Here is a 24,698-nt window from a genome sequence, read left to right on the forward strand (position 1 = left end):
GCATTCCCAGCCTGGGAAAAAGAAACTGCACAACAGCAAGCATTGAGATGAGTGAATACAATCGGAAAGCCAAACTAAAGGAGAAATAAATTCTGGATCTTCTTTCTTTTGATGTTTAATTTTCTCCAAGTTTTGTCTTTATTTACTACCGTTAGTGGATTTAAGGGGAAAAGAATTCTCTACAGTCATGCTCTCTGTAAACGTGACACTTAGTTCGTTTTTCTGAATGCTTATAAGACCAACTTATATTATACTGTAGACTCTTGTGTTTGCACTTATCTCCCTCATCCTTCCCCCTTACACTTTTACTGCACTTCTTAACAGAGCTGAATAATAAAAGGCTGTAAATTTGTGTCCATTTAGAGTTCATTCAGTGTTCTTTAAGTACATAATGGCCTTTTTAAATCTCAGTATGCCTCTGAATTGGTTTCTTACACTGTCATGACACACATTTCTTTTAATATTTTTATTTATTTATTTATTTTAGCTTTCAGTTTACTGACTTAGCCTTGATCAAATAGTTGAAACTCTTCTGCTGGTAAATTTCCACCCAGGGAACAACTGTCGGTTCTTGGTCAGTTTCTACCCAGCAGTTGTAGGTTTCTCACCCAGCCCAACCTTTTGTTATTCATAGTGTCGTTCTGTTTCTAACACATGCAAACGCTCTGACCTGTGAAGTGGACCATGATTAAGAATGGGTTTGATTTGGGTATCTGTCTGCTGCTTGTATAAGCACCAATTAGATTTTAAGTACTTTAAACTGAGGCTACATCACCAGAACAGTTGATGCCAGACCTACTGCCTGCTCTCAGACCTCTCATTTGCCAGTTGGCCATCTATCAGATTTCAGCTGCAGTGAGATGAACCAAAAAGAGAAAACAAGAGGTTTGTTCTTTATATTTTCTTATCAGTTTCTCCGGTGCTAAATGAACAAAGCTAAAACAAAATAGAAAATCGGTGGTTGATATTGGATGTTGGTTAGTTAATTGCAAACATCAGTATTGAAAACCGATGCCAACTTTGACCATGTCCTAAGCTAACTATTCATTTTATTTTAAAACACTATGGTGTTTAACCTTTAGAGATTATTAGATCATTGAGAGATAGTTGGAGACGAGGAGTATGGTAAGTCCCTTTGGAGTTGGAGTCAGGAGACGCCACTGAAGGCGCCTGTACACAGCTGCTTTACAGCAGCTAAACATGTTGCACTGGTTAAGGTTTTAATCTCATTGTTTCCTGTTGTTTCTACTTTTAAATGTTCATTCATGCACTGTGACTGCAGACGTTTTAGACACCAGAAGCTTTGTCATTACTGGAGGTCGTTGGGAATTTGAAAAATGGCGATGATGAAATCAGCAATACTGTTTGCCTCGGTCTTTATAAGTTTGTGCCATTTTCATACAGATTCCCAAGTATTGTGTGGTTTCTTTTTCCTTCCTAAATGGGAGGTTAAATGCTTTTTATTTCTAAGTTGGAAACAGTTTCTTTTGTTTACGGTTACCTGAACGGTGAAAAGACAAGATTTGAGCGATGGGTGTTATGTGGACGTGCGATTCAGAAGGTATATGCATTGAAAAGTGAAATATAAGTAGGTTTTCTGGGCCTAGAAACTCCTGTTTGGCTGTACTGTCCTCCAAACCTGAAATATCTTGCTGTCATTAACATGTAGAGCATAGACGCCTCTACTGAAACTCCAGCATGCTGCTTCTCTTTGTGCTTTTGGCGATGTATCCGCCAGAGGAGTTTTATTCCCCCCACTCTTTCTTCCCGGTGATCGTCCTTAAGGCGCTTAGTAAGATTTACTCTTTGGTGTGAACCGCTGCCTGGGAGCTGGTTGCCTCGCTCGTGTCACTGTGGCTGGTGACGGTGCAGGAGGAGATGGAAAGGAGGAAACATCTCTGATTTCAGGGCATGAGCCAGACAATGAGGTGGCGAGCGTGACTATCGTTTTCATTGGGGGGGGGGAACTACAGCAATACCAGACTCACGTCTTTAAAGGCTGATATAACGTGCACGTTTTCTTCAGAACTGGTTTAAGGTAACAAGTTTGTGTCTTTCTTTCCGAGGTTCTCTTTGTTCTTTTTTTTATTTTATGGATAATTGTTGTAATTGTAGCTGGATTGCAGCAATAATTTGTTACTAACGTGTTTAACCCTTTATGTTGTTTAAATCTACTAATTTACATTCATGTAAGAGATGGTGGTGTGTGCTGATGTTGAGCTGGTCATGTTGTATGGAGATCACCTGCTGTTTTATGTATTTATTTTAAGGAATAATTCAGATCCTGCTGTGATATGTTTTATTTTATTGTTCAGAGGAAGAGCCAACAAAATACACAACACATTAGCTGTCAGGCCTCAGCTGAGTAATATATATTTTAATCCTTTATTGGTTGGTTTGTGTGTTCGGTATGCTAAATGCTCCATTTTTAAAGGAAAAATATAAAACATTTGTTGTTTTTTTATACTTTAACTTAACATAACCTCAAGCTCTTGAAAATCTTTCGCTTTTATTGCCAAGAATTTTATCACCATCACTAGGGCTGTGCGATATGACGAAAATCTCATATCCCGATATAAGACATTTATCGTCCTGACAACGATAAAAATCACAAAATTGTAAAAATTTTCTGTAAATTCTGTGAATCTCGGGCAGCTCGACTTGCATGAAGTGTTTTTTTTCTAGCTGGGCGTCGTGTACCTGGAGTCGAGTGTTTTAACCGATGCATGAAACTATACGTTTTTAGACATAAGTTGTAACGACCGCCGTTTTCTTTCAAAATTTGAGACTAAGGTTTATTTTTTAGCACCTGGCGGCTCTTTTTTGCTTCTCATCCGTAAACTCTCTGCATACTCTTTCATGTGATTCAGTTTATTTTTAAAGGTCTCAACAGGATCTTGAGCTTTATTGTGAAAGGTTTACGTGGAAAACAAACAAGCGGACAGCAGAGCCACGCGATGGTTTTACCATCATTGTTGCAAACGACAACACGTAAAAACAGGCGCTTGTCCGTCCGTAGTGTGATTATATTAAATATAAGAGGAAGAGTTGTTCAACACACTTTTTGAATTTGTATTCTCCTGTTGTGGCTGCTTATTCGAGTGATTGTGTTGTGTGGGTTTGTTGCAGTGAATGTAGCTGGATGCAACAGAGTCAGAAAAGAAGAATGATGGTGTCGGCTTGTAGTTTAGTTTATGTGAAAACAGACACCACAGCAGTTTATTAAATGGGAAATAAGACGCATAAAGCCAGATTATTCACCGAGAACCTGCCTGCTGCTGGTAGATAAGACAAGTAATGAGAATGTAAATTGAACTGTTTGAAAGACAAGCAAGCGAGTACCTGTGGGAGAAAGAAGCAAGTTTGTCTTATGCGGGGGGTTTTTCTCCCTATAAGACTCTATATTTTTAATCAAATGCATATAAATGTTTGTGTTTCTATCTTACTCTGTTCATGTATGCAGACCAAGTTGTAATGTCAGTCATCTTTGTGTCCCCACAGAGTCCACCGGCCCTGCCAAGGTGGTGAGAGCAGGCAACCCACCTAAAGCCAGGCGTGGCGGCAAGGTAATACTTTGCATGCGTTTGTCCATGTATTGAATGTTAAGCAGCGGACAGTTAAAGGGTTTATAATAATTACAAGCTCTAAACGTATTTATGGCTCAATTTGTTTTAAAAAGTCTCGAAGGAAAATTCAGTGCTTTTAAAATCCAGATTGTGTTGACGGGAATTTGTCCAAAGGGAAATTAGTTTACTTGATGGGAAAAATTAGACACTCCCCCCCACCCCCCCATCGAGTAAGCTTATAAGGTTTATTTTTGTCTGTCATTGTTTAATAATTCCCAGCTAATAAAAATTATTATTTTATATAACTTTCACCAGATAACAGATTTTTGTTGTGCTGCATTTAAAAACAAAAATGATTTATTAAAATTTAGGTGAAGTGGCTTTTTATTTCTGTTGTAGTATCAGGCTTTCTGCTTTAGTGTCAAAATGTCAGCAGTAGCAGGGGACTAGACTGGGTGCCACTCCTGCCTGGCAAGAAGACCAAAACGAGGCTAGAGTTCACACAGGCTCAGCAAAACTGAAAATTAGAAGATTGAATCAACAAAATCTGTGTTTTGAGTCTGTTTCTGCTGTGACATTTGGATGGTAGGATCATAAACTGACATTAATGGCATTAAAGTGTGGATCCAATTGTCTCAGCTGCTGGTGGTGGTGTAAAAGTGTGTGGGGTAATTTCTTGGCACACTTTGGTCCCCTTTAGTTTCAACTAGGCATCATTTTAAACACTGCAGCCTGCTCGAGTAAAGCTATTCCATCATGATCAGTCTTCATGCCACAAAGCTCAAGTCTTCTCTAAGCTGGTTTCTTGAACATGATTAGGAGCTCACAGCCTCCACAGTACCCAGATCTCAACTCAATAGTGCAAATTTGATGTGGAGGTACTGGATATTTGTATCATGGATGTGCAGCTGACAAATGTGCAGCAACCTTATGATGATATTTTGTCAGTATGCACGAAAATCACCCAAGAAATGTTTCCATAAACTTAATAAATCTATGCCATGAAGGATTAACACAGTTCTGATGGAAAAAGGGGGCGGTCCTATTAGAAAAATGTATCTAATGAAATATTTGCTGAGTGTACATTGAGATGACAACCTTTATTTTGTGACATGAGCTGAAGGAAAGTTGTTTTTTCCCCCCCATGTGACAGCTCAAGCGCAGGTATTTCTTTAATGCCTCGAGAAATGTGCAGTCACCTCCTCTCACATGCTGGAATGCAGATGTGCTCGCAGTGAACCAATGGCATGCGAGATGAAGCCTTTCATTCAGAACTTCCCACCCCTTTTGTCTGACACTGTAGTACTCTACAGTTGGTTGTTTGTAGCCACACCTTGACAATAAACTTTTTATGGCTGGTTTGGAGTTAACTACCCAGTCCCAGGAACAAAAGACAGAAACTGGCAATCAGCCGGCAACACATTGCTGAAGATAAACAGTAAAAAGCTGTAAAACACTCATGTAAAGTGTTTTTTAACCAGATTATACTTGAGCTTAACGTGTAAGGACTACAGCGGTACTGCCTGTTCAGACATGATCAGTTTTTAGACTGCATTTTAACCTGAGCGGTGTTTATCTTTTTTCCTTTTTCTCTATTTCTTGAAGAAATTGACATTTTTAAACAGAAAAGCAGCAATCGGATGGGTTTTTTTCCCTCTTGAATTTCTTCGTAATTTCTTTGTTTTTTGTCCTCAGGTTGGAGACTTCGGAGATACGAACAGCTGGCCAACTCCAGGGGAGATTGCAACTAAAGACATGCAGGTAGGTAGTTGTTGTTGTTGTTGTTGTTATTACTGTGTGTTGTATTTTTGTAGCCTGGTATATGTAGAAGATACACTGGAGAGATTAAGCTCTGTTTCAGCTGACTACATTGTTTGATGTTCGAGTAGAAGCAGCGACATCCATACGTGCACAACAGGTTTTTTATGCTATGAGACATATCTGATTTGCATATTTTTTTTCTTTTGCTTTCAGCTGGTGCATTAGGTTTCAGCTGTAGACGGATATGATGATATGTCATTTCATTCTGGTTAGAGAACTTTTTCTCTTTAGAATTGGTTCTTTCAACCCATTCCTACAGAGCACATCTGTCTTGTAGAGAAAAGCATTAGCAGAAAGGTTTTTGAAAATTTGTGTTCAGGAGTTGTTGTGTCTTAGAAAAATATGGACCAAAATTGCAGAAGATTTCTGCAGGGTAAAGGGTCACAAAATCTGAGGTAGAGCATGTAGAGACTGCTCTGGGACGAATGTACGAATTGGAGCCTTTATAAGCGAGCTGTGGTGTTACGGGGTCTGGAGGAAATCCTTTGTATAGTAATGGGAAGAAAGTGAAGACTGGAGGGAGCACAAGCGTTGCAACAGTTTAGAGTTGGAAGCAGATTTCAGTAACTTTTAGGTTAAAAATATTCACCAAGCAAAATGAGGAGCTGAGCCTGCTACACTTTGCTGTAGTGGGTGTTTGCAGCTTTCTTCAATGGGTATTTTAGTGGCTGTAATTACACGCCAGCTAAACAGCACATCCAGACAGAGCAGTCTGCTTCGGCTGGCCCTGACTTTGTGTCCCCAGGATTGATTGTTTCTTTTAAGGTGTGGGTTAGCCAAGATTTGCCACCATGTCTCCATCTGTGGAGACAAAGCAAAGATGGCTGACCACAAAATGAGCAGCTGCCAAATTTTTTTTTTTTTACTCTTAAGGATTAGTATCTTTTTTCTTTCAAAAAGAGGAAATTGTGACGGTATCGAAGGCCTGAGTCATTATAAACTCAGTGAGTTTAAAATGACTTTAACATTTTAATCACAATAAAACATGCAGCTATTTCTAGGAGTAAGCTCTACTGAGTCTTCAAGCTGCCTATTTGGTTACTTAAGTGCCTTAAAAAACGTCCAAATGAGTCATTGATCCTGCAGTAGCACCTTAGTGTTAAACCTTCAAATTTGAGGGATGTTTACAGGTTTGTTGGGCCTGCGCTGTCTCCTGTCATGTAGCAAAAGAACTTGTAAGGAGGTGGGAGTCTGTTAAAATTGCATTAATGTACATTTAAAAAAAGTCTCTACTCTGCTAGTAATTACCTCATCCTGAAACGCGCCTGCATATAAGCTTTACCCAGAGATCCATGACACTCTAAGCCCCTCCCCTCTAAACTGCACTTGTCCCTTAGAGCTGCAGGTCAGCTGTGGGATGTGTCTAATTTGTGTCCACTTACAGTAGCACCAGCAGTCAGTCACCCCCCCAGAGCTGTTTTCTATTTCTGGTCTCTGGATGACAGTATGTCACTGGGCAAGCAACCCCTGGTAACCTCCCCTATTTTAGGCAGGCAGGTCTGAGGGAACATGAAGGAGAGAGCGTGTCCTCGAGCACGAAAATGTGGGTCATATCATCAGCACCAGGAATAACCTGCAGGACTGGTGGGAAGGGTGGAGTCTGGAGGTAGGCCAAGGCCTGGGAAAGGATGTCCTTTTAGGGATCCCCCCTCGAAGAAGCCACCCCTGGATCTGTGGTGGTGCTATTCTTAGGGGGGGGCTGAAGTTCACCATCCATCATGCAACATTCAAAGGTGTAAATCAGTCACTCAATTCCACGGATTACTCATGCTGGGGACTCTGATATTTAAGAGAAGGTGGGGAATTTGCATAGTGTACTTTAATTTTCCAGTGCTGTGGTTAAAGTCAAACCTAAGGTCTCAGTAAGCATAAAGTTAATCTGCTTTTTTTAAGTTTTAAAATTGTCTTCCACGATACAACATGAAATACAGCACAGCAGTGCAAGCAGAAAGTACTTCACACTTGTTTGGGCAGCCCGCAGAGATTCAAAGAAACGTGCGGTGCAATAACACGTTTAGACAAAACACATTACAACTTTTTTTTTTTAACAAAGTGTAAAGTCCAGACACTGAAAGTAGATTTGAATAAGTAATAAAAGGGTTTATGCTACTTTTTTGTTGTAAGATTAATTAGATGAATAAATTGGATCCAAGTTTAGCAACAGTTTTGTAATCCTAATCAAACTAGGTTGCACTTTTCTTTTACTTTTCTTCTTTTCAGTTTTTCACTGATTTAAAAAAAAAAAGGGTGTACACACCTCTCTTTTGGGACAAATGTTTAAAATAATCATCAAATAAAATAGGTTGTCTTCCTCCCCTCACCCCAACCACTTGCTGCAGATGACGGCCCCCTCACTGATGCTGGTTCTGCTGGAGGCTTCTTCCTGTTTAAAAGGCCCTTTTTCCGTCCCAATGCTTGCTCATTGGGAGTCATGTGATTGTTGGGATTTTGCTGGCTCATGCTTACCTTACAGTATAAAATGCTTTGGGGCGACTATTGTCATGTGTATACTAGTCAAGTTGATTAGGCAGCTGATCCTGTTTGGGTCACTTACGGCGTTGCGACTTATTGGATGACCTGTGATGCAAACTTGCTGAACTGGCCCCTCAGTTTACATGTGAAGAAAAGCCGTTTTCTCAGTTGTTCCCACCCACCACCAGTTTGTTTAACACAACCAACATATTTTATTCTACTGTATATAGTATTTTATTTTATTCTATTCCGTGCAGTTGTGTACTGTATTTATTCTTATTATATTCTAATTTTGCTACATAACTTTTGCACTGTCCACTTCCTGCTGTGACAAAACAAATTTCCCACGTGTGGGACTAATAAAGCTTATCTTATTAAGAAGGTGCTAGATTTTTAACCTTTCAGATTTTTTGCTTCAGGCTGACCGCAGCCACTCCAGCTGTTTGTAGGAGCATGCATGTACTCCACTATCAACAAATTATGCTGTGTTGCTATATTGAAGATATTGGTACATAAAATAATTAAATTGGCTTGTGGACTAGTAAAAATTGGATCCACTGGCCCACTTGCCTAGTGGGGAATAATTATGATGATGAACACTGAAGTGCAAAAATCTCTCTAATCCATCTTAATTTATTACAATTTAATGTTTTTATATTTAAAAACTTGCAGCAAATAATGGTATAAAATTCAGTGTGTTATCAGCCCTTTTGTGCCATTACAGTCAGAACCACTCCACACCTCTTAGAGAGCAGCAGCCTAAGTAGCTACTGCCACATATATAACTGTAGGTTGTATGAGTCATGCAGGCAGAAGAAAGCCCCTCTTCCCCTGCAGTCCGGGGAGAAAAGCCATATACATGCATGTGACTGTTTAGTCCACAGTGGCTTCTGGTGTCATGTCATCTATACCTGATTGTATTTTCATTTTTCACCCCATTTTTATCATCTCATCAGTGTCCTGCCTGTAATTTTCTTTCTTTCATTCACCCACCGTAAATAGCAGGGCGGTGCTGCTTTCTGGGTAACAGTTCCTATGCTCGGGATTAGAAATGTCTCATTATGAAAGTGGCTGAAACAGACGCGTCCTCAGTGCCTTCCTGTAGCGCAAGAAGAATGACTCAGCATCCTTGTGATCTTAGCTTTGTGCGACTGAAAATGCCGACAGCAGTGTTATTGATTAAGAAAACTCACTGAACCGCTCACACCTGATCCTCTAATGGTTTATCTCACACCATTCTGTCATCGCTGAAAGTATCCTCACTCCTCTTCCAAGCCGCACAGATTTCACAGCAATAAACCTCTTGATGTTATGACACACATTAGCTTTGTCTCCACTGAGATGAGCTTGGCTGTACTGTGGAAGGCCCAGAGGGAGCTCGGCCGACTAATAGTTGCAGCAGATGCTTCTTATTATCCACAGCTTGTGCAACATTGACTTGGCATTTTCATTGTTTTTGACAACACCAATAAAAAGCATGATGTTGTTGGAGCAGAGGAGCGCAGGCTATAAAAGCCCAGTAGGTCTGATCTGCACTATATCCGAAAACTACCAGATTATAACTATGGGGCTGGGAAGTACACTGATTAATTGGTCGGGTGCTAGAAAGCTTTGATCCTTTTTAACTGCTTAGCATTAGAGCTTTTTTTTTTTTAAACATCTTTACATACCGTACGTGTGTGTCTGTGTGTTTGTCTGTCTGTGCATCATGGTCCACCTCATTGTCTTCTCTAAACTGCTCTTCCCTCCCTCTGTTCAGATCGAGGCAGTGACACGGACCGTGTCCTGCCCGCCGACTGTCAGGCAGGTCAGAGACTCATGGAAATTCACTGTAAGTTCAACCCATGAACCCTGCTGCCTGCCTACCTGTTCACTTTCAATAACTGTATCTGATTTTTAGACCAATAACAAGTGAAATATGTAAAACTTAGCATTACACTGACAGAAGTATCGCTTTACCCTTTTTAGAGTTAAACAAAAATCCAAATAACTCACTTTTTGACTAAAGACATTTGTGCTGTGACTGTTATTTGTAATTTTTCTGTATGTGAAAGAAGTTTTTGAACATTTCCTTTAAGACACTGGGTAAGCCTTGTGCCTTTAAGTGGCCGTATCCCATGGTAACCTTAGGAGAGCCTTTGTTATGAGACAAACTGTCAACTTCTGTCCATTTAAACTCAGAAGAAATCTCAGTATTTTCTTCCCATTAACAACAATCATTACTCAGTGAGCAGTAAGTTAGTGACTTATTTATTTTTTTATGATTCTTCCCTGTCAGTGTCATTTTGCATCATCATCATCATCTGCTGAGTCATGTAATGGTCACCGGTGCCATGTTTTTGATTCATTATGCAGTTTTTGAGGGGGGCCTGTTGTGTTGTTCCTTTGTTTCTGTCACATATGATGGTGGAGCTCATATAATGAGGTCAGCATATTTGTAAATGTAATCTCTGAGTCAGATGTTCAAGCTCCAGGCTCCTCTAAGCAGCTGATGTCAAAGGGTTTTCTAATCTATTATGAGCTGATGTCAGAGGAGGCGGAGCCTACAAGTTTTGTGTTCTCTTTTCGGAAGCCTGGTGAGGGGCAGTCAATCGGAAGTGGGGTCAGAGGGAGAGGGGGTGTTAAGGAGACAGGCGCTAAAATAAAAATTGCTGCAGTGGAGCCTAACAATAAAAGCAAAAAGCAGAAATGAGCATCGTAGATTGCCATCAAGGGCACAGCATAGTAGATAAATGTAGACAAGAATTTGGACTGTTGAATAAAACGGTACTACATGTGCTAGAACAGAAAGTGATTTTCAGACTCAGTATTGCGTTTCCTACAAAACTCTGCACTACTGAATTTGGAAAACCTGTTGTGCTGTTAGGATTTTGTTCTTTCTCATGCATCCCATTTTATTCCAAATTAGATTGAAAAGATTTGTTCATTCTAAGCTTGGCCTAAAGAAAGAGTTGGCAAAAGAGGATAACAGAGATAACCCAATAAAGCCAGACTTCTTTGCTTTGTGCTATTTGTGTTCTCTATATTGTATAATATAGGGGTTGGATGTCATCTGAGGTAAAACATTAACATTCGTTTGGAGTTGGTTTAACTTTTTTTTGCCTTTATAACTCAGTGATTTCTTTGGACGAATTTTACATTGGTTAAAAGGGTTAATAATATATTAGCTGACTGAATCATTGTAGGGTAAGTCTCAAAAATAAACTTCACAGTATGTAATGTTTAGGCCCAGCATGTGTCAGCTTTGCATAATACACAGTTATATATTTGAAAAGAATTATTTTAGCGTATTAAGAATTATGAGTAATCTGTTTTATGTTTACGTGACGTAATCATTTTCAGCTAAGTGAAATGTTCGAGCCTTGTACCTCGAACACAAAATTAAAAGGAGTTTACATTTTAAAAGACAGATTACAAATTGTCCCTCTTAATGCTACAAACAAATAAAATTATGTGTAATACAAATGCTTTCAGTAGAAAGATTTGAAATGGGTTCCTTCAGCTTTTGGTGTAATTTAATTTAAAAATGCTTTTATTTTGTAGTATAATTTAATACTTTGCACTTTTTTAATGTTGACTTTTTTACAGACTGCTTTCATTCTTACTGTTGTTCAGAAATACCAAGCCTGTTTGGGTTGGTCTGGTCTTTGAATTGAGTTTATTAAGTTTAATATGATCATACAAAGGGTGTGCATGGCTGTGTGTGTGTGTGTGTGTGTGTGTGTTCATGGAAATGGTTTTCAGCATGAAACCTGACTTGCTTTTATTTACCCAACTTCACACAAATTTACGTGACTCTTGTGCAAAGACCTCAGGAGTGCCAGAGTTTGCAGATATGCATGTTGCTGATAGCTGAGCTGTCGTAACACAGAGGAGCGGCCGATTTGAATAAACTACTATATCAGCTCTGGGAGCAAAGATAACCAGCAGAGCCACTTTATATATGGTGAACTACCCAGTGTCCGTTACTGTGCCAGGTTAGGCTGGGGTGTAGGGCAGTAGGAGCAGTGTGTTACTCTGCTGCAGTCCCAAAAAAAAAGTCACGTAAACCCCAAACCACATGCAACGTTGCCTTTGTCCCAATCACTTTTATGACCTGGTGGGTATTTGCAGTTTTAGCCTTCATTAAACATCAATCCCACAATATTTATTAATCCAAAGCCTCTTGATTTTACACACTAGACTGCTGGTTTAGGAGCTTCTTTTTCCTGTTTGCATTCGATTTTATTGCAAACTTCTTTATTTTTAAAAACTACATTTAAAAAAAAAAAGATTCAAAATTCTAAAAAACTGGCTGTGTGTGTGCGTATGTAAACATACCGAGTTGCTCAACTCTAGGTCAAGATTATAAAAGTGATGTTGGTTCAGTGAAAATGAGCCCTTGGTTACTGAAAGCTAACCTGTCCAGTCAAAGTACCAACTGTTAAAGGTTTTTAACTAATGCTTCCAGTTCAGATTTTACTGAAATCAAATGGTAAAAATGTGTAACATTATACAGAATCTTTGCCAGTGTAATTTGTTAAGCAAGTGTATTAAGAATTCATTGTAGCAAGTTCCATATAATTCAAGTCTTACATGAAATTGTCTGTCTCCTTTCATGGACTTTTCTTCGCCTCCTCTAAATAGCGGTTTGAATGTGTTTCCCGTCTACTTAGGGCACCAAAAAGACGATGGTTAAAAAGGAGTCAAAGGAGAAAAGGGAGAGCAACGAAGAGAGCAAGGAGAACGTGAAGGCCAAGTCAGACGACTCGGGAGAGGAGAAGAACGGTGACGACGACTCCCAGAAGAACGGACCGAAGAAAAAAGGTGACCAATGATCAGACTGATTTAATAATTTGTCTATAATAATACTTTCTTTTAAGTGCTTGCTAAAGAATCTGGTTTTGACATTAAAACTTTTGAAGGAAAAAGTCCACTCTGAGCTTTTGGGGTTCTCGCTTTTAAATAATTGGCTTCATTAGTATCTGGTGCTAAAGTTGGTGGTAAGGTTGAAATACAGATTAAAGGATTTCAGTTAAGCAGCTCTAAAAATGGCAATAATGACTCCAGAACTGAACTAAAAGATGTTAGGATTGTGCTGCTGGGTTTTTTTTGTTTTGTTTTGTTTTTTCTTTTAAATGGCCAATCAAAGGATGACTAATGCAAACCAGTACAGGGTACACATTATGTGGTAGATGATTTTTGTGCTCTCCACTTGTGCCTTACTGCCCGTGTAATATCAGAGAACAAAAGGCCACCTTTGCCTACGTTTATCAGTGTTTCAAATGCGTCGCTTGATGCGTTCACTCCACGTGTAAAGGGTAAAGTGAGTGCAAGATAAGTTGGGTCTTTCATGGCTGCTTAAACAAAGCGTGTTTTAATTGTAATAACCACATAATTAGTGTGGGAGCAAATCTAAATAAGCAGAGTCAGTTACAGTACAAGGTTGTATCACTCGAAGTCAAATACAGGTTGCCTTTTAAATTCATGCCCATAACAGATCATTTAGGAGAAGTTTGTGGTGGCTGGTTATAGTTTAGCAGTTTTGGCAGCAGTTAAAGGTTTAAACCGTGCCAGTGAAGCAGCCGGCGAGTGCTTTCTGACCTTCACAGCATAGCTGGCCCTCAGTGTGCATTGCTGAATTTGTTCTGTGTGTGTGGAGGAGGGGGGCGTTTCCTGGCTCTCATGTTTTCATCACCCCTCAAAAAACATACCGGCATACAAATAGTCTGGCACGAATTTTAGCACCGACCTGCCCGTTTCGTTTTCTTTTCCTAACAATTCAGGCCAGTTGTTGTATTGATGAAGAGACTTAAACAATGAAGTTATTTATACACTGAATTGCAGTACTTAAGATCAGTGCATACAGTGCACATTTTTATGTACTCGTATCAATTTTAAAGCAGTTGGGTTTATAATAGTAAAACTTCTTGTTCCTGGAGATGCATTTGTCGGTTTTTGTATATGTGCTGTGGAGGTGATGAGTTTCATGTCTCTTCTCTGACTAAAATGTTAAAATGAAGAGAACTTGAACAACTCTGATCACAGTATTGAAGCAAATGAAACATGTTTTTCGTGCCCATCAAAAAGGTTTTGGCTTTCAGCCACAGGTAAATCACCAGGACTCTACTTAAAACAGAGCCTGTTTTACTCAGAGTTTAATTGACTCTAGTTGTCCAGCAGGCGCCTTGCAGAGCTGCAGTTTAAAAGGACAGCTGATTGTCAGGGTGTCACGTGGACACATGGGTAAGGTTTTCAAATACCACAAGCAGGAGGGAGGGAGAAGGGAAATGACGGGTCTGAGCCTGCACTGAAGGCTTCAATTGCCGCAAAATGTGAAATATAAGTATATTTACAAGCTACCTTTCAAGAGAGATGCATAAGTAAACAAATACAACTGCTGTCAAGTCCAAGCAACTGAATATTTTAAGAACAAGAGGGTTGATGACCACATCTCTTACATTTGCAGGGACACGTCACTTCCCTTCTTTATTGCACGTGCTGTCTATCACAAACTTAGCCACATGTCCACACAGCACCCTGACAACCAGCGGTCCTTTCACACAGCAGCGCTGTGAGGCACCCTGCTGGACAGCCAGGGCACTGCAGGATACGTTTTCATCTATAAAAGTCCTGGAAGCTATGATCAGTTTTTCAGAATAAAAGTAGTATGTTTACCACACGCACATATCTAAAGGCTATTAGAATCAGCCAGTCATCCAGCTTACAGATGTGCCGTTTCTAAACACAAAAAGCATGGTGGTGATTAAGATATTCATTTGGTAGATGTAAGATTGAATAAATAAAATAAAGTCATCGGTGCGTGGATTTGTTCTTCCTCTAACGGTGTTTCCTCTACATGTCATTTGAAAACAGGAAACAAGCAGAAGTGGGTTCCTCTGATGATCGAGGTGAAGTCAGAGGGGCCCAGGGAGCGCTCGGCCTCTAGGAACAACAGCAGACAGAATGAAAACCCGCGCCTGCCTCCCAACGCCAGGAACGACCTCAGAGGTCAGTCTGTGACGTCTTCACTTGGTAACAGGTTTATTTTGGGTGAGAGGTAGTGACGGCGAGCTGCCAAAGAAGGAACAAGCATGTGGAAGTTGGCTCCACATGGTGGTCATCTCTGGTGCTTGCACATGATAGCACATCTGAATATGCAACTACTGGAAGTGGCTTTGCTGCCGTGTCTTTAGATGTTGATAATACAGAGCATATTATTACATTTAGCTGGTTGAGAAAGTGCACGTGACTCAGCAGCAGGATGTGGAGAGATTTGTGTGTGTGTGTGTGCACGCTCGACTGCTAATTTTATACTTCTGCTTTGATAGCTTCACTGTTCAGCCGTGCACTTCACGTATTACTCCACTTGTGTTCAGGAAATGAAATTTACTCGCTGTTAGGAAGACGCTGTATCGTATTCAAATGTGTTTTATCACAATTTAGAAAACTAGTAAGAAAGGGAATTAGTTAGCCTCATTGGATATTTGTTCGGACCTACTTATCCAGTCTGGTTTAGTGTTTGCTGACAGGAATATGGTTGGCTTCCCTGCAGATTGGCATAGCCAAAAGTATGAGCGCGAGTGGCGTGACGACCACGATGAGGTTTCCAGCGTGAAGAGTGAGGGGGCGCCATTCCGCGGAGGATTCAGAGGTCGAGGACGTGGAAGAGGAAGAGGTCGGGGACGAGGCAGAGGTGCCGGGAGAGGTACGTCTTACTCGTTTTAGACGACTCAAAAATATCAAAAGAACACTTTTTTTCACCGCTTTTTCACCAGGTGTCCTCAAAATGTTTATAAGTAATATCGTTTTTCTTCTCTTGGTTTTTGGTCATGAACATCGCTTTTGTTTTTAACCCCAGCAAGTTTTTTTTTCCTTTCAAGTTAAAAGGCTGACCAGACTGCACTGACAAATCGGCATCATGCAGTATACTTGCACACTGAAATTGACAATGTGATGTAAATACAATACACTGTGGGCTCATTGAATGTGCACTGGTGCAAGAGAGAGATCACAGTATTTAAAGGAAATTTGATACAAGAATAAAATGTAGGTAAGCAAAGGGCATGTTCAGACCTTGTCCTGAGTCACTGTCATTCATGATGTTTCCTAATTTGAGGTCTGAATGCACTGAAACAAGGTGGTAGCCAGATAATAGTGCAATAGCAGTGACACAGCAGAAGTCAGATCTCAGCACAGATGTAGCCTTGTAGTGTTTTCTCTGGAAATTCTAAGTAACAGTATAACATGATTTCTTAATGCTGGAGAAAACGAGCTGCACAGTATTGTCACATAATAAAGCGTTTCTTCCTTGGATGGCGTATCCTGGTTGGAGCTTTTAACCAGCAGCAGCAGAAACTTCCATCCACCGTTTGTTCTTCCTGTCATATGCACTGCAGCTAGCAACGCTCATTTGAGTGTGTTTACATTTGAGCTGCACTGGCTGTACTCGACTGTGTATTTTTTAGCCCCAAGTGGCGAAACGAGTTTATTTTTCACTGTTGGCAGGAACTGTTTTCATGCATATTTTGCAGAGTATTGTGTGTGGAGATTGTTGAAGTGGGCCTCTTTTTAGATACTGAATCATCATTGGAGGCACAGAAGTGTTCCTCGATCTTGGACATGCCATTGTGCACACCAGGGGATGTAAACGTGGGGTATCGCTGTATAACATTTTTATATCACTTAAGAATTTACAGCTATTATTGCAGACGCTGTGATATGGCAGAGTGCTTAGTATCACTATAACAGATGTGCTGCAGAAGTGATGAGCTCTTCATGTCTCTTCTCTGACTAAACATCTGTGGAGAGAACTTTCACAACTCTGATCTCAGCACTGAAAGTAAAGCTACCTGGGCTAAATCCTTTCAAAATTACTTTCACAAGAGACATCTCAGTTTTTAACTTTGTACCGTTTGGTTGGTGATGTCGGTGTTTTGAGTGCTTTGACAAACCCATTACCCACACAGCTCTTGTGGAAAGACTCCCCATGAACTTAAGTGAACTTGTCTTAATAGTATAGTTTGAGGGTTTTCCAGTCCAGTCTTCTGCTCATCCGCAATCATGGAGTACAGCAACTTTCTCTTTATCAACGTTTTAAGGATTGAAGCTGGTGAATGGATGAATTAAGTTGGTACAGGTAGACAGTGTCTTATCTAGTTTTGGTTGTTTTGGCTGCCATGGCTCTGAATCCGAGTGTTTGATGACCCTGATCTGGCCCCCACCAAGGCTAGAGTAAAAACAAAAAAGTGCAATAACAACCAGAGAGTGTTGGAATGAGGACTGGCCTTGGCTCCAGCAGGAGAAACTGGTTTCCCTGAAGGCTTATTGGTTTTGGCCAGAGTCTCCCTCCCACTTCCCTGTTGTTTTCACTCTTTTCATACATTCATTTTCCCTTATTCCTGCCCCCCCCCTCACTCTTCATGTACTCATTTTCCTCCTTTTATCCTACACCCTCCTTCCCAGAAGCACCGGCTACTCATAAACTTTATAACGGTGCCCAAAAATGTGAGTGAAGCAAATTTATTTCCACTTTTTTCCTTTTTTTTTTTTTCCCCTTCAACTTTTTTGAGGTTGTTGACTTTGAGCAGCGCTGAAGAGACTTTCAGTTAATGCTGAGCACATGAACTTTGTCTTTGTGTATTTACTCAGCCCTTAAGTGGGTGCCCTCCTACATATGCCAATGCGCGCTCTCTCTCTCTCTCTCTCTCTCTCTCTCTCTCTCTCTCTCTCTCTCTCTCTCTCTCTCTCTCTCTCTCTCTCTCTCTCTCTCTCTCTCTCTCTCTCTCTCTCTCTCTCACACAGACACAGTGTAATTGTATTTTAAGAGGCTCACTGCTTCTTCACTTCTGCTCTTTTTATGATTTACATCTTAACACATTTTTTTTCCTTAGCTGTGCCTTGAATAGCTTTTGAGTTAAACAGCAGTTGAACTTGAGACTCTCATTAATCTGCTCGTACTTACTGAGTGTCAGTCTGCTGTTTTCATTCTTGTGTAACCTTCAATAATTCTCACTCCTAACTATAACTAGCAGCGTAAGTGACAATATGGTACGAAAGAGATGCAAGAAATGGAACATTTAAAAAATATTCTTAGGGGATTTTTAATAGAAACATGCGGTGAAACAGAATAAAATTAACAGTACTTGAATAAGAATTAATGCTTTGGGAGTGAGTGCCAGTATAAGAGTCTTCTCTCAGGTCTTCAATGTGAGAGCCATCAGATGGAATCGATCTGAGAACAAAGAGACGCACTTCCCAATCAAATTTGCTGCCTACTAAGTGGAAGGATTTTAATCTGTTGATTGGCTGATTTTGCAAGAAATGAATAGTAAAGGGGAAAAACGATGTGAGCACTGATAGCTGAGAAGGTTCACAACACAGAAAGCATCTGCTGTTCCCGTGCACCATCTTTCACACGAGTAATGTATGCACGCCGCGCTGCTCGGTTTCTGTCTAACCGACTGCTTCTCTCCCTTCAAGGCCACTACGACTATCACTACAGCTACAAGTCCTACGATGTGAAAGACGGACCCTACGGACAGAAGTTCAGCAACTCTGTGACCTACTATTATGACAACATGAGCAGCAATGACCTTTACTCTGTGGATCAGGACCTGCTGAAGGACTACATCAAGCGGCAGATGTGAGTTTAGCTTCTCTGTCACAGGAATGGGTCGATGTCGGGGGTTAACTCATATTTGACGGGTTGCGTTCGGACATTATGTGCAGATGTGCTGCAGAAGTGATGAGCTCTTCATGTCTCTTCTCTGACTAAATGACGGTGGAGAGAACTTTTCACAACTCTGATCTCAGCATTGAAGCATAATGAGATGAAATGATTGGCTTTTGCAAAGTATTTTCATTGCAAAGATGGAGGACCTTAAGGTTGCATGATGTCACATCTTGACTTCATGGCTTGGCTTTTCTTCCTCCTAAGATTAGATCTGCTTAGTTGGGGAAATTGCTGCAAATAATGTCAGTTGAATAGGTTCAACTGGTAGAAACTATTACTAGACATTTGTGGTGTGGCGCTGGAGATGGAGCTAAACATCATCTGTGCTTGACACTAGCAGCTTGAGCCTCTACACTTGAATCTGGTTGGTGGCCAAGTTGCACTGTGATTTGCTTGATAAGGAAACATGGGGGGGGAAAAAAACAGTATTTCTGGTTCTGCGACATCAGCTTTGATCATTTGCATTCATCTTTCAGCACTTTGCAGTTGCTTCTCACTCTCCAGATTCTCTCAATAGTGTGGCCTCATTTGTCTGGCACCAGATTTAAACGGCTATTGTTCCGCCTCATCGTGTCATATTCTGGATTTTGTTTTAGGCAAATTATCTGTGTGACACGGACACACACAATGAACCAAACTATGATGGATCAAAAAGAAACTGGTTTCATCACATCTTTGTTCCCATTACAGTCAACTGCTTTAAACCAGAGCTGTTAAACTGTAGTTGATCAGCTCCTTAGGGCCCAGTTTGATCTTAAGAGCTCCAGATCTCAACTGATGTCTAGAAATCCTTCAAAGTTTTCATACGTTTACACTCCTGTGTTGTAAGACTGTTATCCCCACAGCAGGACTAGCAGTGCATTTCACTGATGAAATTGGAGTCATTTATTACTTCCCTGCATTTTTCACTCTTTGGAAAGTCACACATTTAGTTGGATTTGGACTCTTGCGGAAAGCCACATTTGGCCCCCGGTCTGCATGTTTGACAGTCTTGTTGTCGATAAGTTGTTAAGTTTAGTTCACTTTTAAGAATAAAGTATCTCTTTTCAACATTACTGAAGCTGTTCAGATTATACTTGACATAGTCCAGTAAAGCACCTGCTGCTGGAGACGCTGTGTGTGTCGAAATAATACGTTTTTGGCACAAAACTAAAGGAGCATAAAAGTTTGTCAGTGTGCTCCCAGGCCAACTTACTCAGGCTCTGAAACCTTGTTAAATCCTCTGTTTTTAGTTTGGAAGATATGTGATGACTGTTGATATCTAGACAATGTTAAATCACTTATTTTTGTTACGACTGGTTTTCATTCAGTCTTTCCCTCTGATTCTTTTTTTTTTTGACCACTTTTCTCCCTGTGTTTTTTCCTTCCAGTGAGTACTACTTCAGCCTAGACAACCTGGAGAGAGACTTTTTCTTGCGGAGGAAGATGGATCAGGAGGGTTTCCTGCCCATCGGACTCATCGCCAGTTTTCACAGAGTTCAGGCCCTCACTACCGACGTCAACCTCATTCTGGATGTAAGCATGTTTCTTTGACTGGTTGAATGATGTCAGTTAGTGAAGCAGCGTTCAAGTTAAAATGCACTAAAGGAAAAAAACCTTTGGGGACTGTGTTTTCCAGAAGCTTCTGTAGTTCATTATGTGAAACAATTTTCTGTCCAGAACTAGCTCGAGGTTACCAAACAACAAATATTTGGCAGGTCATTTTTGGGTTTTTGTACAACTTCAAAAAATGAATAAATACATTAAAAAATGATGCAGCTCTAATTAGTGACCTTTAGATTTGCTACTGGGACATTTTCACCTTTGGACAGAGTCAGTCTGGGTAGTTTTCCCGTTTCTTGTCAATACATGAATGGTCGCAAATTTCTACTAATCACCTGGGCTAACCGGCCCCTCATCTGTCCCGTCAGGCGTTGAAGGACAGCAAGGAAGTGGAAATTATCGACATGAAGATCCGTCGGAAGGTGGACCCGGAGAAGTGGCCGCTGCCGGGCCTGAACATGCCAAACATGCCACACACGCATACTGACTTCTCCCAGCTCATCAACTGCCCCGAGTTTGTTCCAAGACAGATGGCTGAGGAGCCCAGAGGTGAGCACTCTGACCTGAAGCTGCACATTTTGTAATGTTTAGCATTTACTGACCCTCAATTCTGCATCACGCTTGAAACGTGCATTTCCCTCATTTACATGAAGAAAGTGAGAATTTTAAGATAAGTAATCCTTGCCTGGTGATCAAAGTTAATGTTGACTGTAATCGTCTCTCTGCTGCAGGTTCTCCCAGGGCCTCCACACCAATGCAACAACAGACCAAGGCTGAACCGGATGTCTCCAACCTCAAGACCATGCCCAAGGGCCTCTCAGCTAGTCTCCCTGACCTGGACTCAGAGTCCTGGATCGAAGTTAAGAAGAGACCCAGACCTTCCCCGGCCAGACCCAAGGTCAGCTCAGAAAAGGTGAAATTCAGAGCAAAACACAAACAAGATGTTGAATTAAAAACGTTTTAAGAAGGAAGTGATCATGTGTGGTTGTTAGTGTTCTGAAGACTTTCTGTGTTCCTGTTTTGTCATTATATTAGAGGTTCATTTTGTCTATCATATCACTTTTGCTTCACAGCAGCAGGCACTGCAGTTTATTTTATTCTTTTAACTGCAGCATATATTTTTGCATGACCCCATTGCATCACTTTCCTTTTGTTTTAGTCTTTTCACATCATTCTTCATTCTTTAATCAAACCTCACTTTCCTTCCCTCCTCCACCACCTCCTTCCTTTATTTCCCCTTGTTTGATCGGTTGACTGATGAAGTCCTCCTCATTGCAGCATCAGCAGCAGAAGGAAAAGGATGAGTCGATTCGCTCCCCGGTGCCCCAGCCTGGCTCCTCACCCTCCGCTGCTACCTCAGGAAATAAGGTGAGGAAGGAAATGTGTGTTATATAATGTGTTTGTGCTATTTTATTTAGAGAGTCTTGTTGAGATTGAGACTGTAGCTTCATCTTTCTGCAACTCTGTGATTTTGAAATCTGCACCTTTTTAATCTTTATCAGTTTTTCAGTTAACTTACATAATCAACTAACGTTTGAATATTTTTGTGCTTTGTTTTGTCACTCAGGACGGAGCCGAGCAGGACGAACCCGAGGAGCTCGACTTCATGTTCGACGAGGAGATGGAGCAGATGGACGGACGCCGCAACACCTTCACCGACTGGTCCGACGAGGAAACGGACGGTGAAATCGACGACCACGACGTCAACAAGATCCTGATCGTGACGCAGACGCCGCCGTACCTGAGGAAGCACCCGGGAGGCGACCGCACGGGCCACCACACATCGCGCGCCAAGTTGACCAGCGAGCTGGCCAAGGTGATCAACGACGGGCTCTTCTACTACGAGCAGGACCTGTGGGACGATACGTACGAGCCCGAATACGCCACCATCAAGGTGAGGATGTTCTGCTTGATTCTGCACTTAATCTGGTGGCTTATGAGACGATGACGTCCTGATGTAGAAGTCGGACAGCGTCCAGGTTGTGTCACTGCCATGTTAGACACGTTTCCACCTGAAGCCTGGTGATGAGTAGATCCTTCAGCTGTTTCTGGATATGGAAACAAAACACCGAACAGAGTTTTTTGTTGTTTTTGTGTTTTTTGTTGTCGTTGCTGCCCATTGTTGCATTGTTGAACTCTTTGTGGCGACCTTCACGTACTCGCCGGCACAAATCCTGTGTCGTGTGGAACAGAGTGCTGCTGTTTATAAATAAACCCCACACGCAAGGCCTCGGCCTGAGGGCTCGAGCTGATGGGCTGCAGGGGAGCTAAAGATGGAAGGTCAGAGATCTGAGTATGCTCGGAGGGATAGATCCAGTGTGAGTCGCACTTGATGATCTTGAAACGGCAGGGAGGATGATTCGTCGCTGTTTGGTTTTGGTGGCGTTTTTAAACTAGCTTTTGTTGTAGAAGGAACAAGAAAACATGCTTTAGGGGATGTATTCATGTGCAGAAACTTCAGGGTACTTGTGTTGATGTGAACCTGCTGGCTGCTGCGCTTGTCAGAGCAGTCAGAGATGTCAGATATGAGGGCGAAGAGAGTGTTTCTAGCAGCTATTTTTTGCAGCTGTATCTCACTCTCCAGACTGCTGAAGATAAGGTCTGTTAATAATCGGTGTTGTCCAGAATGTAAGAGACATTTTCTGTGGTGTTTTGGAGTTTACAGGGAAATAATATGAAAATGACTTTATGTGCTTTTCTCTGGAAGACTGGAGTTGGCTTTAAACTTTTATATTTTAATTAATTTGTAGCGTTTTCGTATCACGGTTCCCAGAAAGAGACATTTTGTCACGCCTCGTGCATTAACATTTGATTTTTCTCATTTTTACAGCAAGAGGTGGAGAACTTCAAGAAGGTCCACCTGATCAGCCGTGAACAGTTTGACTGCTTGACCCCTGAGCCGCCTGTCGACCCCAACCAGGAAGTCCCACCAGGCCCCCCACGACCCCAGCAGAGTAAGGACTCAAAACACAGCCAAATATACAACGCTTTTGTGTTTTTAAATAATTAGCACACCCAAATCTGGGGATTCTGAGGGAAATCTATGCTGTATACATGTCACAAACTCTAGAGACCTCTCTAGAAGTAAAACTACACATCTGGAAAATACCATGACAGGCCTGTTCACTGCTGTTGAATTCTCCTTTGCATTTCTGGCTACCTTTTTAATGCAGGTTTGGAATTTATCATTGAATATAATAATCATCGTCTTAGTACAATCATAGCATCAATATAAGGACTCACAAATGTTAGTAAATTCCCAGAGGGAGATTGCCAAAACTATTGAAATGAACATGAAGGAGTGTACAAAGAAGTGGAAATAAAAGAGGAATGCCTTTTGGGGTGAAAACCCCCCCAAAACAAAACAAATTGTCCACAACAAAGAGTCAAGTGGCTGGCACCACATGACCACACACTACCACACTCGTGACCACAAGGTTATTAACACATAATGTACCACAGACGGTCATAAATGCTGGCAGTGATACTACGGCCCACGGCTCTACAAAAGTTCACCACAAACGTCTAAATCGCCCATAAGAGATACAGAGAGAGCTGCAAACTGGGATCTGTTTCACTGAAAGAACCGTCGGGCAGTTCTCGGCTTGCCCAGACCTTTTCTTTTCTTTTTCTTTTTTCCCCCCCTCGTGTAGGACCCCCGTCTTGGAAAAATTCCTAGATGGGGGTCAAGTCTAAGAAGATGAAACCATTTTTAAAAAGCAGGCAACCTAGCAGAACCCAGATGAAGAATGGCAACACAACTAGAAGAGATAAAAACATAAAATAAATCTCATAGTTGTTGGGGGGATTTTTGTATTGCTGCTTGTGTAAAGAAAGATTTGACGCGAGACAGAAACAGGCTGGAAATGAATGAAGAGGATGGGCGTCAGCAAAAACAGAGCAGTGATTCATAGAAATCACATTTTTATTTTACAGCAGATACATTCAACAGTGCTAATAAATATGCCAACATGTCGACATAGTCCTATGTGAACAATGGTCTGAAGGAACTTTGAACTCCCTTTGGAACAATTTCCTGAGAGGAAAATTTGGATGGAATGACAAAGGATTGGGTAGAAGAGAGGCAGCATGCTGCTCTAAATAATGTCATATTCTTCTGATCTTTCTCTAAAATTAGTTTTATTGTGACTGACTCACCACCTCGCCATTAAACATGCTCTGTTAAAACACCAGCGCTCCACACGTTACTGTGGAAAACCACTGAGTGTTTTGTCCAGAGGTCGGCCTTAAATGACAGAAATGCGGTCTTGCTTTATGACTTACAAGACAGAGACGACCCAATTTCCAGCAACTTGGTACTCCTCGGTAGGAAGTGTTACTGGTCTCCAGTTTAAAATCTGCAGTCTTTAAATATACTGTAAACGGCTCTAATAACGCTCATTATTTTCATTGAGTCATCATTTTTGTTCAACATCACTCGCGTTAAAGAGTCATTAAGAAGTTCTGAATCCATGTTGGTTCTGTGGTAACAGCTGTGGCTTTACTGTAGTCCATTATCATCACACTGTGAAATAAATGAAGCTATAAGATCAAAGATGTTGTGACATTAGATGTCTCTTAAA

The 24,698-nt window shown here is 41.1% G+C and overlaps 1 protein-coding gene across 5 annotated transcripts in view; it reads left to right on the plus strand.

Annotated features, from left to right (window-relative positions):
* larp1 (La ribonucleoprotein 1, translational regulator) overlaps positions 1-24,698 on the plus strand; it is a 47,993-nt gene that overhangs the window by 17,294 nt on the left and 6,001 nt on the right. Inside the window, exons 2-14 of one of the 5 annotated variants that reach the window (XM_063485295.1) lie at positions 3,502-3,566; positions 5,262-5,327; positions 9,619-9,690; positions 12,515-12,665; positions 14,715-14,849; positions 15,394-15,546; positions 18,321-18,483; positions 19,944-20,088; positions 20,484-20,664; positions 20,847-21,028; positions 21,379-21,483; positions 21,683-22,009; positions 22,946-23,069. In XM_063485295.1, coding sequence (XP_063341365.1) covers positions 3,502-3,566; positions 5,262-5,327; positions 9,619-9,690; positions 12,515-12,665; positions 14,715-14,849; positions 15,394-15,546; positions 18,321-18,483; positions 19,944-20,088; positions 20,484-20,664; positions 20,847-21,028; positions 21,379-21,483; positions 21,683-22,009; positions 22,946-23,069 — 1,869 coding nt within the window. The remainder of the gene's footprint in view (positions 1-3,501; positions 3,567-5,261; positions 5,328-9,618; positions 9,691-12,514; positions 12,666-14,714; positions 14,850-15,393; positions 15,547-18,320; positions 18,484-19,943; positions 20,089-20,483; positions 20,665-20,846; positions 21,029-21,378; positions 21,484-21,682; positions 22,010-22,945; positions 23,070-24,698) is intronic. The other 4 variants (XM_063485296.1, XM_063485297.1, XM_063485298.1 and 1 more) reach the window with 4 other exon arrangements.

The sequence above is a fragment of the Pelmatolapia mariae genome, linkage group LG10_11 (assembly GCF_036321145.2).
Source record: "Pelmatolapia mariae isolate MD_Pm_ZW linkage group LG10_11, Pm_UMD_F_2, whole genome shotgun sequence".
NCBI lineage: Eukaryota > Metazoa > Chordata > Actinopteri > Cichliformes > Cichlidae > Pelmatolapia > Pelmatolapia mariae.